This window comes from Moschus berezovskii, chromosome 14, assembly GCF_049115385.1.
Source record: "Moschus berezovskii isolate FMDL1 chromosome 14, NW_MosBer_1.0, whole genome shotgun sequence".
In the NCBI taxonomy this organism is placed as follows: domain Eukaryota; kingdom Metazoa; phylum Chordata; class Mammalia; order Artiodactyla; family Moschidae; genus Moschus; species Moschus berezovskii.
Genome location: NC_142473.1, coordinates 48,059,837 through 48,074,062, shown reverse-complemented (window position 1 = coordinate 48,074,062; position 14,226 = coordinate 48,059,837). Strand labels below are relative to the sequence as shown.

Genomic DNA, 14,226 nt, shown 5'->3' with positions numbered 1-14,226 from the left:
AATCTTGATTTCAGCTTGTGATTCATCTAGCTGGGCATTTTGCATGATGTACTCTGCATATAAATTAAACAAACAGGGTGACAATATACAGTCTTGATTTACTTCTTTCCCAATTTGGAAGCAGGCTGTAGTTACATGTCCAGTTCTAACTGTTGCTTCTTGTTCTGCATTCAGGTTTCTCAAAAGATAGGTAAGGTGATCTGGTATTCCTATTTCATTAAGAATATTCCACAGTTTGTTGTGATCCACACAGTCAAAGGCTTTAACATAGTCAATGAAGCAGATTTTTTTTAAATTCTTTTGCTTTTTCTATGATCCAGCATACGTTGGCAATTTGATTTCTGGTTCCTCTGCCTTTTCTAAATCCAGCTTGTACTTCTGGACATACTGATGAAGCCTACCTTGAAGAATTTTGAGCATAATCTTGCTAGCATGTGAAATGAGTGAAACTGTGTGATAATCTGAACATTCTTTGGCATTGCCTTTCTTTGGGACTGGAATGAAAACTGACCTTTTCCAGTTCTGTGGACACTGCTGAGTTTTTCAAATTTGCTGGCATAATGAGTGCAGCACTTTAACAGCATTATCTTTTAGGATTTGAAATAACTCAACTGGAATTCCATCACCTCCACTAGCTTTGTTCATAGTACTGCTTCCTAAGGCCCACTTGACTTCACAGTCCAGGATGTCTGGTTCCAGGTGAGTGACCACACCATTGTGGTTATCTGGGTCATTAGGAGCTTTTTTGTATAGTTCTTTTCTGTAGTCTTGCCAACTTTTCATACATTCTACATACACACTCAAAAACTCTTTTCCAATCTAATGCCTTTGTACCTGCCATTCCCTCTGTCTGAAATGTCCTCCCCTTAATACTTCGAATAGTTAGCTTGCTCTCATCATTCAAGTCTCAGCTCAAACATTACTTCCTCAAAAACATCTTCCTTGACCATACTATTTAAAGGAGGTACTCCACCTCTTATGAACATATTTCACTATTTCCTTTATAGTAAGTTCAGAATTATTTTGCTTACTTAGTTGTTTCTTATTTCACTCCCTTCACTAGAGTATTAATTTCGTAAGGGCAAGGGCCTTGTGTTGATCACAGCTATATCTCCAGGTCTTGATATAATACTGGATGAACAAATCTCTATACTTCACTTTTTCAAAAAACTTTTCTTGATCAACACCATCTAGTTCTTACTTTCAGAATTAATACTGAATGAACAAATCTCTACACTTTTTCAGAAAGCTTTCTTGATCAACATCATCTAGTTCTTTCTTTCAGAATCCCTTCAATACTCATACATTACATAGTTTGTACTACTTGCATTCCCACTCCTTGAGTGTTGCTTTGTAAATTTGCTTAAGTGGTTTACTTTTATGTCTATTGAAATACTGGCTTTCCAAGGGCTATCTTTTACTTTCCAGATATCCTTCAAGATGCACAGCACTAGTCAGATAGATGCTGCAGATACTATGGTGGCCTTTTGGACATAGCTATCAAGTCATCTTCCTGATGTGGATCCTGCTTTATGTTTTAGTTCAACAAGGCAACTACTAACCTAAGTAGCCCCAGGTTCTCTACTGTTCCTGCTAATGTGGCTGCTAAACCTTAACCAGCATTTAGGTATCTAAATCCTAAGCAGGCAAGCTCAAATGTGAGGTCTTTATCACCACTAGGAGCTTCTGAAGGAAATGAGCCTTGTGGGCAGTGTTGTATTCTAGGTAGCACAGCTGAGGTTAAATATTACATATTTCTTCTAACCAGCCTGTAGAGTGGGAAGAAAAGTGAGGTGAGAGGAAGCAGGCTATACTGCAGGATACCATGGGATCATGATTTAAACAAGAACTTCTAAGATCACCTTCTCAATCATTTACCTATGCTGCACTGAATCCACACAGAATCAGTCTAATAAATTTCTGTGGTCCATAGGATGGGGCTTCCCTGGTGGCTCAGAAGGTAAAGTGTCTGCCTGCAATGTGGGAGACCTGGGTTTGATCCCTGGGTTGGGAAGATCCCCTGGAGAAGGAAATGGCAACCCACTGTAGTATTCTTGCCTGGAAAATTCCATGGATGGAGGAGCCTGGTAGGCTACAGTCCATGGGGTCGCAAAGAGTCGGACACGACTGAGAGACTTCACTTTATAGGATGGGCCAGACTGGAAAATAGAAGAAATTACAGAAGTCTGCCTTCTTTGTAGTATTTACTCTCAAAGGAGAAACCCAAGGTTTCTAGCTTAGCAACAGAACACTTAGAAATAGGGGTCAGCAAATATGGCCCACCAGTCAAATCAGCCTGTTGTGCACTTTTGTAAATAAAGTTTTATTAGAACACAATCAACCCTATTGTTTACTGTCTATGGCTGCTTCTGCGTTATAACAGCACAGTTGAGTAGCTGAGACAGAGACTGGCCTCCAAAGCCAAAAACAATTATTATCTGGTCCTTTACAGAAAAAGTTTGCCAGCTCTTGACTTGGAGTACTGTTTAAAATATACATGCGAGTCAGACAAAGCTGGGTTCAAGTTAGTAAGTACTCTGAAGAGCTTTTGTGAGGATGAAATGAGATGGTCCATATGAAGCATTTAACGTTGTGTCAGGTATAGAGTAAGCATGCAAATGTTAATAATTATATGTATGTGTATATATGTATTTTAAACCCTCAAGTTCAACTTAAAATTGAAACCGGTCACTTTTTTTTTTTTCTTAAAAGGGCATGAAATCAGCTTACTCTGTTTTCATCCTCATGTATAGTTTGTAGACAGACATGGACTCCTGATTGACTCTCACTTCAAGCCCAATATACATGTCTCTATCTGGTCTTGGAAATCTAAAGGGGCACTAATTTCTGTGCTTTCTCTTTATTTACAAGCTGAATATACAACACGTGACCCTTTCTACACCACAGAAACACAGATTATCCTTGGGATTCAGTTCAGTTCAGTTCAGTCACTCAGTCGTGTCCGACTCTTTGCGACCCCATGAATCACAGCACGCCAGGCCTCCCTGTCCATCACCAACTCCCGGAGATCACTCAAACTCATGTCCATCAAGTCGGTGATACCATCCAGCCATCTCATTCTCTCATCCCCTTCTCCTCCCGCCCTCAATCCTTCCCAGCATCAGAATCTTTTCCAGTGAGTCAACTCGTCACATGAGGTGGACAAAGTATTGGAGTTTCAGCTTTAGCATCAGTCCTTCCAATGAACACCCAGGATTGATCTCCTTTAGAATGGACTGGTTGGATCTCCTTGCAGTCCAAGGGACTCTCAAGAGTCTTCTCCAGCACTACAGTTCAAAAGCATCAATTCTTCGGTGATCAGCTTTCTTCACAGTCCAACTCTCACATCCACACATGACCACGGGAAAAACCATAGCCTTGACTAGACAGACCTTTGTTGGCAAAGTAATGTCTCTGCTTTTTAATATGCTATCTAGGTTGGTCATAACCTTCCTTCCAAGGAGTAAGTGTCTTTTAATTTCATGGCTGCAATCAGCATCTGCAGTGATTTTGGAGCCCAAAAAAATGAAGTCTGACACTGTTTCCACTGTTTCCCCATCTATTTCGGATTACAGTTGCTCAAAATCACATGGGACTCTACCTAAGGCAGTCTGTCATATTGCCCCAGGCCTTCTGTGTTCTGTCTCTTTACTTTTGCCTTATGACCCAATAGTCATGCCGTTTCAAAGAGAGCAGTCTTATTCCTGAGATGGTGGTTTCTCAGTTACCCCTGGTGGGCTGCATTATTGTAGGAAAGGATTTATACAGGGGCAGGGAATTCAACCAGATAACCTATAAAGTTCTTATTCTGAGGTTCTATAGGGATGCTCTGGAAGCAGCTTCCTTTCTATATAATATCAGTCAGTTGACTCTCCAGGGGATGATAAGACTCTAATCAGATGTTGTTCTCCATCACAATCGTCACACCAGGCCAGAGTAGTCACTGCTTCCACTGACCTTCTCTAGTGCTGATTGACTGTAATATCTTGACATGACATAAGCTTCCTGGTGGTATTATTCCTCTTCTCATGGAACTATCTATCCAACATCTACACTTGAATAACTAATAGACGTCCCAAACTTAACTTGTTCAAGAATCAAATTCCTGATTCTTATGTCCTATCCTTAACCTGCACCTCTTAGCCATTTCAGTGTATGACAAACTTTATTCTTCCAATGACTAGATCAAAAACATAAGCGTCATTCTTGACTACTCCTTCTTTCAGATATTTAATCCAACTCTCAACTAAACTTGTCAGCTCCATCTTCAAAAGAACCCAGAATCTGGTCTTTTCTTGTCCTCTTCACTGCTAGCACACTGCTCTGAGGCACCATTATCTTCACCTAGATTTCTATCTAAATGCTAACTAATCAGCTTCTTAACCAGTCTGCCTACTTACACACTTGCCCCCTACAGCCTAATCCACACAATAGTCTGCTTTGTGAAATGTCATATCATCTCATCCTTTTGCAAAAAGTTTTCCACCAGTTTCCCTTATCAGATTAAATATCTGTACAGTGACCTATAAGGCCCTAAGTACTCTGGCCTCCCACTATCTCTCTGATGTTGTCTCCTATCACTTCCTCTTGCTCATTTCGCTCTGGCCACAATGGCCTTCTTATAATTCTTCAATCATATCAAGCACAATGATGTCCGGGCCTTTGCATTGGCTGTTTCTTCTGCCCATAACATTTTTCCCCAAGATATTTTGCTCTCTCATTTCCTTCAATATCTCCTATAGTGTCATTTTACCAGAGATGCCTTCCTTGATCACCCTAGATAAAACAGCAAGGCTCTACTTCATCCTACTTGAACATTACACTCTCTATACCCTTATCCTGGTTTATTTTCTCCATAGCACTGATTTCAACCTGATATAGTATATATTTACTTGATTTATTTTCTACCTATTCTCGCCCACAAGAATGCAAGTTCTGTGAGGGCAGGAAACCCGTTTTGGTTCACTATTATATCTTCAATACCTAGATTATGCCTGACATGTAAAAAGTGTTCAATAAATATTTGGGGAATAAATAAATCAATCGGTCCTATCCTTCCCCCAATATATAAACTCCTTGTATAGGTAAACTTTGCTGCTTTCTTCTTTGTGGTCCTAGCACTGTGTCCTGAACATAGCTAGTGTTCAAATAATATTTACTATAACTAGGATTTGATCATGGCTCTGGAAATCTTCAGTTTGCACAAGATACTGATTTATACTGGTATTTCATGCTCCTCTTCTAAAACTCCAAAGTCCTCTGGTCCAAAATCTATGACAGCATTATGGATGTCTCGTGGCATTATGAAAAACTAATCTATAGAGTAACACCCAAGGCTGCCCTCACTGATAGAGATTCTGATCAGGAGGATCAGATACTCAGAGTATTCCTTGTGGCTGTTGTGTCTGACTCTTTTTTGACCCCATGGACTGCAGCCCACCAGGCTCCTCTGTCCATGTGATTTCCCAGGCAAGAATACTAGAGTGGGCTGCAATTTCCTTTTCCAGGGGATCTTCCCAATCAAGGATCAAACCTGTATCTCCTGCATTAGCAGACAGGTTCCTTACCACTGAGCCACCAGGTAAACCCGTACTCAGAGTACAGGGCTGGTCATTTCACGGTCGGTTGGCTTTGCTTTCTTTCTTTCCCCAGCCTTTTAATTTTAGTGAGTTTTCTTAAAGCATTTGGCTATAAGCAGAAGCAATCATAGATAGAAAAGCAAAACTCTCTTTTTATTCCTGAATAAGTAAGGATATACCCTGATGGTCAGTACTATTATCATATAGGAAAGACAGCATATTATACCATGACATGACTATTTTTAAAAGTTGAAAAGTCTTCACCTCAATGAGAAGAATATTTACTAATCTGGTAGCTAAAAAAAAGAAATTAGAATGCACAAAGCTACAAGAGTGATTTTTTCTAGCTTCATCAACTTGAATAATAAGTGAAATAAAATATTACTCACTTATATCTCTGATTTTAGTCCTTAATCTAATACACGCACACACAAACTGCACAAGAAGAAAAGACAAACAAAATAAGAGAGCCAGACATAAGAAATAAGATTAATTTCCACAGTAGACTTTGTAGCAGCCAACTACACACAAACAGGAATAGGGCAAAGGCACTTGCCTGGGCCAAGAGAATAAGACCACATTTGACTGTCTATGGATGCTCTTTGCCAATCTAAAAAAAGAGTTGGCAGGCTGGATTCAAATAGTGCATATTATAGAAACAGCATGGTAAAGGTAGATAATTCAGAATACTCAACAATATAATTCTAATATAGATCACCAGAATGAAGAGAACAACCTACAATCTTCCCACTAGCACAAACCCCAAAGTCAATGAGAACTAATTCACCCTTTCCCTCCTATCTTCCTCTGGTGCCGCCCCTTCCTTCTCTTGTCCCACTTCTACTGAGTTTGTACTATAGACTTATATCATCAAGTTTGGGTTTCAGTAGTGGCTCAGGTGGTAAAGAATCTGCCTGCTTTGTACTACAAACTTATCTAATCAATTTTGGTATGCTCCAAATTTCACTTCCGTGAATTTCACTTCATAGAACATTGAGTCAACACTGGTCTATACTACCAGCTATATCCATAAAGACAAATGACACAGTACTTCTAAGGTTATTTCTAAGATTATTCAGAGGCAGCAGCATAAGGTCCAAGAAAGCTTAAGCATGCCACTTCACCCCAGTACTCAGAGATCTCCTAGCCCTATCTCAGTCTGCCTCGGCATCTGTGACTGGTTCTAACTCTTCTGTGCAATCATTTGCATACTCCAGGTGTGAGAACAGTGAGAGAGTATCAGCTCCCCGGCAGTGGAGGGCAGTGGGGAGAAAAATTGTGAATCGTGGGTTAGGGTCTCACAGTAAATTGCAGTGTGTCACATCCATGGCAATAACCTGCTTTGAGGATGTTTCTTCCTTCTGGCCTACTGCCTGTTCCATGTTAGCAGCTCCTGTGTGGCTCAACTGAGACAGACTGGAGTCAGAAAAGCAGATGGAATTCTTCCTACACAGGATGAGGCAGTGTAAAGAACGCTTGGCAGAAGAATGGAGAGGCAGTTCCTCAGGGCTAGGAAACTCCTCGACATCCCAGGACAACAAAATGTGAAACATATCTTAAATTCAGCATGAAGGGGGGAAAATTCCACATTTGACTTATTTTCCTATTACTGTTTATTGACTCCTGAGGCTTCCAAGAACTAGGATTATTTTGGCCTGAAAGTAAGAAGATTTGTACCAGATTTGCTAAATGAATTTAGACTGCTGTAAAATGGAAGGAAGGAAGAAAGACAGTTATCTCTTTTCTAGGAATACATTTCACTTATCCACCACTCTAAGTTAGCATGAATCAGATTACCTGTCCAGTGCCTTGTTCAAGTAAAACATCCTTTAAAAACAGAGCAGGATAACTGAGTAGACATCCCCTGCATATAAATAGCTAAAAATAATTCTCTATCACAATGGGGGAGGGCAAATCTGATCTTGATATCTATCTCTCATTAGAGGTGATAAAGTTAAAAAAAGAGAGAAGTGGATTCAGCAGCTCTGTCCTCCATACCCAACATGTGGATGGAAATGGCAATTTCAGTGGTCCAGGCTGATACCCCCTTCCCTGACAAACATTCCAAAAGCTCAAAAATACTGGCAAAATTATACAAAGCATCCACTTCATTTAAAAGACATTTAAGTAATGCTTCATAAATTATTACCTAAATGAATAAAATGATTATGAACTTCAAGAAAACAAGTTAAACTACAACAGAATTCCAGATGAAGGTACAAAACTCAACATCAATTTGGTGCAGCACCACTACAGTGAATTAAGGAGGGGAGTTAGATACAGTCCTTTAAACTAGTAACCTTTATCCCCCTATAGGATCCCTCCTATAGATAGTGGATAGTATGGTCTTTGAATTCAGACCTCCAGTTCTGGAGTTTCTCCTTCTTAATGCCAAGAACAACCTTGCTAGGAAAAGAAAGAAAGAAAGAACTGCGGGAGTCCCAGCACAGCTCCAGCTCCACACATTAGCCGTTGATGAGAGGGAGCAGCCTGGCTTTCTGCCTCTATCTACTCTTTGGGGATGGAGCAGCAGGAGAGGAAAATGATGAAGAGAGGTCTGGGGCTCAGGAAACCTTCACGGTCACCCCTTTTTCTCTCCCCGCCCCCTCCCGTTGGAAGGTCAAGGGTAGATGAGATCAAAATCAAACGGAGAAGTAGATTTTGCACAGAGGGGCAATGGATTCAACAAAAGCGATCTGGATATGGTGACTGCCCAGAAAGCCCCCTTCCCACTTCGTTCTCTCCTCCTCACACCCACTAGGAGTCACAAGACGGGCCAAGCAGCCTAGGAGGCCGCGAGGCTCAAGGCCCGGGCAATCAAGCTCGGCACCGTGAATAAAGAAAAGGGGAGCTGAGGGCAAGAAGGCAGGGTCTCTTCTACTCCAGAGGAGAAAGAAGAAGGGAGGAGGGTGCGCTGAAGGGAGGGCGAGCTGGAAATGCTACTCCGGAATCCAGAGAGAAACTGAAGCAGGGGGATGCTGGATGGAACGGAATCCCCAACAGAGCACCAGAGACAGCGGACAGCGCTGGAGACGGAGGGGGCCGGGCCGGTGACTCAGTGAAAGCGGCGAAGGGCGGGCCCCAGGACACCTTACAGCGCAAAGGTGACAGGCCGCCGCGCGCGGGGTCCTAGAGGCGGGTGCGGCCGCGGGGGCTCACCGTGTCCTTGGACGAACCCAGCTTCTTGAGGCCGTCCAAGGGCAGCAGGTCGGCCGAGTCCTTGTGGATGAACTGCACCGCCTGCTTCATTCGGCGCTGCTGCCTCAGCGACGCCGCCTCCCGCATGTCTGTCTCCTTGCGGCCGCCCTCGGTGAGGAGCCCTGAGTAAAACATCGCTGAGGCGCCCGCGGCCCACCGCCCCCGTCGCTCCCCGCTCCCCGGCAGCCCTCAGCCTCGAGCTCCTCCAGCGCAGGGAGAGCCGCGCGCCTCAGCTTTTATAGCCGAGCGTGACGTCACGCGGAGCAGTCTGTGTACGCGCGGGGGGCGGGGCCGGCACAGCGCCCACAGCCGGCGCGCGGCCCCACAGCGTTCCCCGCAGCTGCCCACCGCCGCGTCAGCCGGCTGCGCGGACAGTGGGGGCGAGGAGGAGAGGCGCTAGCGGGACTGACTCGGAGCGCCAAGAGTCTACTGCGGCCGCTTTACCCAGCCGGTGCCTCCCGTTGTAGGTGCCCAGCGTTCCCTGGACCGAGATGAGGTGTGTGTGGGGTGGGGCGGCGGGCAGTTTCCGAGCAGCCTCGCCCACGCCGGCCGCAGCCATCCTGGTTCCAGCTCACCTGTCCACGCCGTGGCCGACCCCGGGATCACCGACAGCTGGGCCATGCCCGGAGTCCAGCCGTCTGCGCCGCTGCTCGGCTTCACCAGTTCCCACCTTCGCGCTCCTCCTGGAGCCCCAGCGCTCAAATTGAGCCCGGAATCGGGAGGAACGGGCGGCGCGCTCTGAAGTTGGGATAGCTCTGGATTTCTCCAACTTCAGATCGGTCCCCACCCACCAAGCCACGTGACTGGGGAGGGGGCAGACCCTGCGGGCCGGCCAGAGTCAGCCTTCTGGGGACCCTCCTCCTCCCGGTACTCGCGCATCCGAGCTGGGGAAGCAGGGCCTGGCGGATGCCTGCCAGTCAGCCTGGGGCTGAGGAGTGGCGAGGGTCCTCGCGCGACTGCACACGAGTACGAGCCCTGCACTCGCTCTACGGAAAACCCGGCAGAAAAGCACGTTTTTCTCAGTCAACTCGGGCTTAAGGTCCAGAGGGTCATTCACCGGTCTCTCCAGCATGCCCGGGAGCAACTGGAACCCGGTTTTCTTTGTGAATCTTTCATCTTTTCAAGCCTTCTAATGGAGCCTTCAGGCGTCCTGGGCCCTGGCCTCGACGCTGTGATTTAGTACAAACCGCGTTTCCAAGCTATAAACCACCACCACTACCCTCTACCATCCCATTTCACGGGAGCAGGCGTGAAGCAGAAAGATCTGCTCTCTGGAGAGAACCAACAAAAGTAGCAGTAACATTTACTGAGCCCTTACTATTTGCCAGGCACCAGAATAAATACTTAAAATTCAATCTCTCATTGAATCCTGGCATCAGTTTATGAGAGGGTATTATTGTGGGTATTCAGTGGCTTCAGTCGTGTCCGACTCTTTGCAGCCCCATGGAGTGTAGCACACCAGGCTCCTCTGTTCATGGGATTCTCCAGGCAAGAATACTGGAGTGGGTTGTCATGCCCTCCTCCAGGGGATTTTCCCCACCCAGGGATGGACCCCACATCTGTCTTCTTCATTGGCAAGGGGGTTCTTAACCACTAGCGCCACCTGGTCATTATCCTCATTTTACAGACAAATATCTGAGACCTAACTGGTCCCCCGGAGAAGGCAATGGCAAGCCACTCTAGTACTCTTGCCTAGAAAATCGCATGGACAGAGGAGCCTGGTGGGCTGCAGTCCATGGGGTCGCTACTAGTCGGACACGACTGAGCAACTTCACTTTCACTTTTCACTTTCACACATTGGAGAAGGAAATGGCAACCCACTCCAGTGTTCTTGCCTGGAGAATCCCAGGGACGGCAGAGCCTGGTCGGCTGCCGTCTATGGGGTCACACAGAGTCGGACACGACTGAAGCGACTTAGCAGCAGCAACTGGTCCCCTGAATGTGCCTTGGTTCCTTTCCAATCTATTGTTTGGTGCTGCCAGAGCAATCTTTTCAAACTGCAAATGTGATCATCTCACATCCCTGATTCAGTTCAGTTCAGCTTAGTTCAGTTGCTCAGTCGCGTCAACTCTTTGCGACCCTATGAATTGCAGCACGCCAGGCCTCCCTGTCCATCACCAACTCCCCGGAGTCCACCCAAACTCATGTGCATCGAGTTGGTGACGCCATCCAGCCATCTCATTCTCTGTCGTCCCCTTCTCCTCTTGCCCCCAATCCCTCCCAGCATCAGGGTCTTTTCCAAAGAGTCAACTCTTCGCATGAGGTGGCCAAAGTATTGGAGTTTCAGCCTTAGAATCAGTCCTTCCAATGAACACCCAGGACTGGTCTCCTTTAGGATGGACTGGTTGGATCTCCTTGCAGTCCAAGGGACTCTCAAGAGTCTTCTCCAGCACCACAGTTCAAAAGCATCAATTCTTCAACTAGAGCACCACAGAAGTTTTCCTATTGCTCTTAAAGACTCACATTCTTGTCTGGTCTGCACCTACCTGGATCTCCACTCTGTACTTCAACCTCATGATTTGTCTTTCCTGCAGTTCCTTGGAGGAGCCATGCTCTCTTGCCAAATGGCTTACCTTTGAATATCATGTTCCTTCTGCATGGAATGATCCCTCCTACCTTGTACAGTAAACAGACCCAATTCCACTATCATTTTTTTTTTTTTAGGAAAGCCTTTTCTGACCTCCCAGAGAGAGAGCGCTTTTGCTAATTATAAACTATGCATCTCTCCTAGATATTTTTTTTTTTGGTGGTTGAGGTGGGGATGTTATTGGTTGTTTGGTAAATATTTACCTCCTTCATTAACTATAAGCTCCAAGAAGGCAATTGAGTCCATTTTTGCTTACCTTTGAATCCCTAGCTCACAGAAGGTGCTCAACAGCAAAAAGTTAAAGTCTTGTCCAAGTAAAGCTACTGGTAGAGCTGGGATTTTAACCCTAGACTGTCTGCCCCAGAACCTGTGCTGAACTTCCCAGATCCAAAAGGGCTGGGTTTGATCTCCTGCTTCTTTCCTTCAGTTCCTGCCATTATCACTTGGCCTAGACTCAAGAGTTCACATACTTCTGCAGGGAAATAAATCCAGAAGGACAGAAGGCTGCTTACCTGGCCTCATGGAGGCCCCAGGGATTCCCTGTCCCTCAACATACACATTGAATACACAATCTCCTAGAGGGGTGATGGGATTGCAGCTCACCTTCCAGCCCCTTGGCACGCTGCCAGCAGTAACCAACAGTGGCCGCCCTGGTCCCTTCTGTCCTGTCTCCTGGATCCCTGCCTGGTCACTTCACCAAGCCTGAGTCGCCCAGGCAACAGTGAAAGACAAACTGACCTTGTCTCTCCAGGACAGGTGCCTCCGAGCTTGGTAAACCATCAGGACAGGTCCGACAATGAGGGCCCCTGGGGCTCCGGCCAGGACAGCTACTTTCCTCTGAGAGGAAGCCAGGCAGGCAGGCAGATTCTAACTTCCCATCTGCCGGCAGCTCAGCTCAGTCTTGCAGCCTTTTGTTGAGGATGTCTGACAGAAGAAAGGGCCTCCTTTCATCACTAGATTCCCTCCACACCCCTACCCAAAAAGTCAGGGGCTGAATGTCTCCAGTTGAATTGGAATTTGTCCATATCAAGTGTTATGGGAAAGTAAATAGGGCCTTAGCTGGAGCTGAGAATCTTTTTGTGAATGCAGAGCTCTTTGCTGTAGTGGGATTTGTGTTCTGCAGTTGGATCTATGGCCACAACCACGATTGGTCACCTCGTGTCTCAGAGATCTTCCTCAGCCAGACTCACATCATCACTGCTGTTAAGCACGGGTCATGGTAGAAAACCAACCCCACCCCCTGAAAATACCCTATGAGTTTCTGATGACTGCAGACCTCTTGGTAGTTTATCCCATTTGACCAAATGACTTTGAGCAAGTCACTTCTTCCCTCTAAACCTCAGTTTCTACATCGATAAAATGGATGCAGTAAGATTGTTTATAAAATTGGAGTTTGTAAACTCTGGCAGGCTATACCAACAGGAAAGATTATTAATTCTCCATTTGATAACCTGCCCTGTCCCACTAACACATTTGGGGAAAGCATAATGTAGTTGTTAAAAGCAAAGTTTCTTGAGTCTGATGCACTAGGTTTAAATTTCTGCTCTGCTGCTCACTAGTATGCAACAAGATACTTCACCACTCTGAGTTTCAGCTCCTCGTCTAGAAAATGGTGCTGGTGATATACTTACCTCTGAGGGATGCTGTGAAGATTATATGAAATAATCACACAGATAGCACATTGTGGCAAGTAGGAAGGGCTCAGCAGAAGGCAGCTACCATCATTACCTGAGACAGTCTCAGGATTGCCAAGCCTAAGAATGGGCTCTGACCTATGCTTGCTCCCTACACACCTGAGCATCTTGCCCCCTTCCCGAAACCAAGGCCTGCTGGGGCAGGAGCTGGCCCCCTCTCTTCCTCTCTCAGGTGCCTCTGAATTCTGAATTTACCATGTCAAGTAGCTCTGTTCTAAAATCCTCTACATCCTGCCTGGGTTGTTATAGAGAATCTGTCCTTGAACATTATGCTCAACAAGCTAATGCTGTTTCAGTTAGGATTTTATTCATGTTCTTCTTATTATAAGTGACAGGAAACCTAGTTGAAAACTTCTTAAGCGAAAATGAAAATTTTGCTCCTAAAGCTAACACAATATTGTAAATCAACTATACTTCATTTTTTTTTTTTAAAGGAAAACTTCTTGTCTTGTCCCTTTAAAGTAAAAACGCAGGGACCTCCCTGGTGGTCCAGTGATTAAGCCTCCGTACTTCCCCTTCCAGTGCAGGAGGCAAGGCTTTGATACCTGGTTGGGAAACTAAGATCCCACATGCCACGCAAGCAAAAATATAAAAGTAAGATTAAAATAAAATGCAGGGATTTCAGGCATGGCTGAATCCAGAGGCTCAAACATCATTGCTGTGTTTCAGCTCTGAGCTGATGCCACTGTAGGCAGGTTCTTCTAGTCTGATGGCTGTCAGCAGCTCCAGGTTTATCATCTGTCCACCTAGAAACTCTCCTTTGGGTCTGCAGGGCGACCTTGGAGGATGGTCTACAGGATGAGCGCTGGAGGTGGGAGGCCAGAAAAGTAGATGAGAAGAGAAAAGGAGAAAGGAGAGACAGTCAAGGAATTTTCATCCCCCTTCCCTTCCCACCTATGGATATTTTGTTCTGACTTTGCCCTTGGACACACCCTGGAAGTAATGGTCACTGTCTGCACGTCCCTTCACTCCCCATCTGCACCGCTATAACTGCAGAATCCCCTTCCTCCTCTGGTGTCCTCAGTGCCACCTCAAATCCCTTTGGCAGGAAGATTCTTCAAACAGCTGTCCACGGCAGGTGTTGTATGCCTACCAGTATCTCTGGCTACACAGTGCCTGCCAGTTGGCATCCAGCCCTGAAGACTATGTCGACTTTGGCAGATTACTG

The 14,226-nt window shown here is 45.5% G+C and overlaps 1 protein-coding gene across 1 annotated transcript in view; it reads right to left on the bottom strand.

Annotated features, from left to right (window-relative positions):
* The window catches only part of NRIP3 (nuclear receptor interacting protein 3), a 31,626-nt gene extending 22,644 nt beyond the window's left edge, over window positions 1–8,982 (bottom strand). Inside the window, exon 1 of the mRNA XM_055423410.2 lies at window positions 8,739–8,982. Within this exon, the coding sequence (XP_055279385.2) occupies window positions 8,739–8,912 (174 nt within the window). The 5' untranslated portion in view covers window positions 8,913–8,982. The remainder of the gene's footprint in view (window positions 1–8,738) is intronic.
* Between the last annotated feature and the right edge of the window lie 5,244 nt (window positions 8,983–14,226).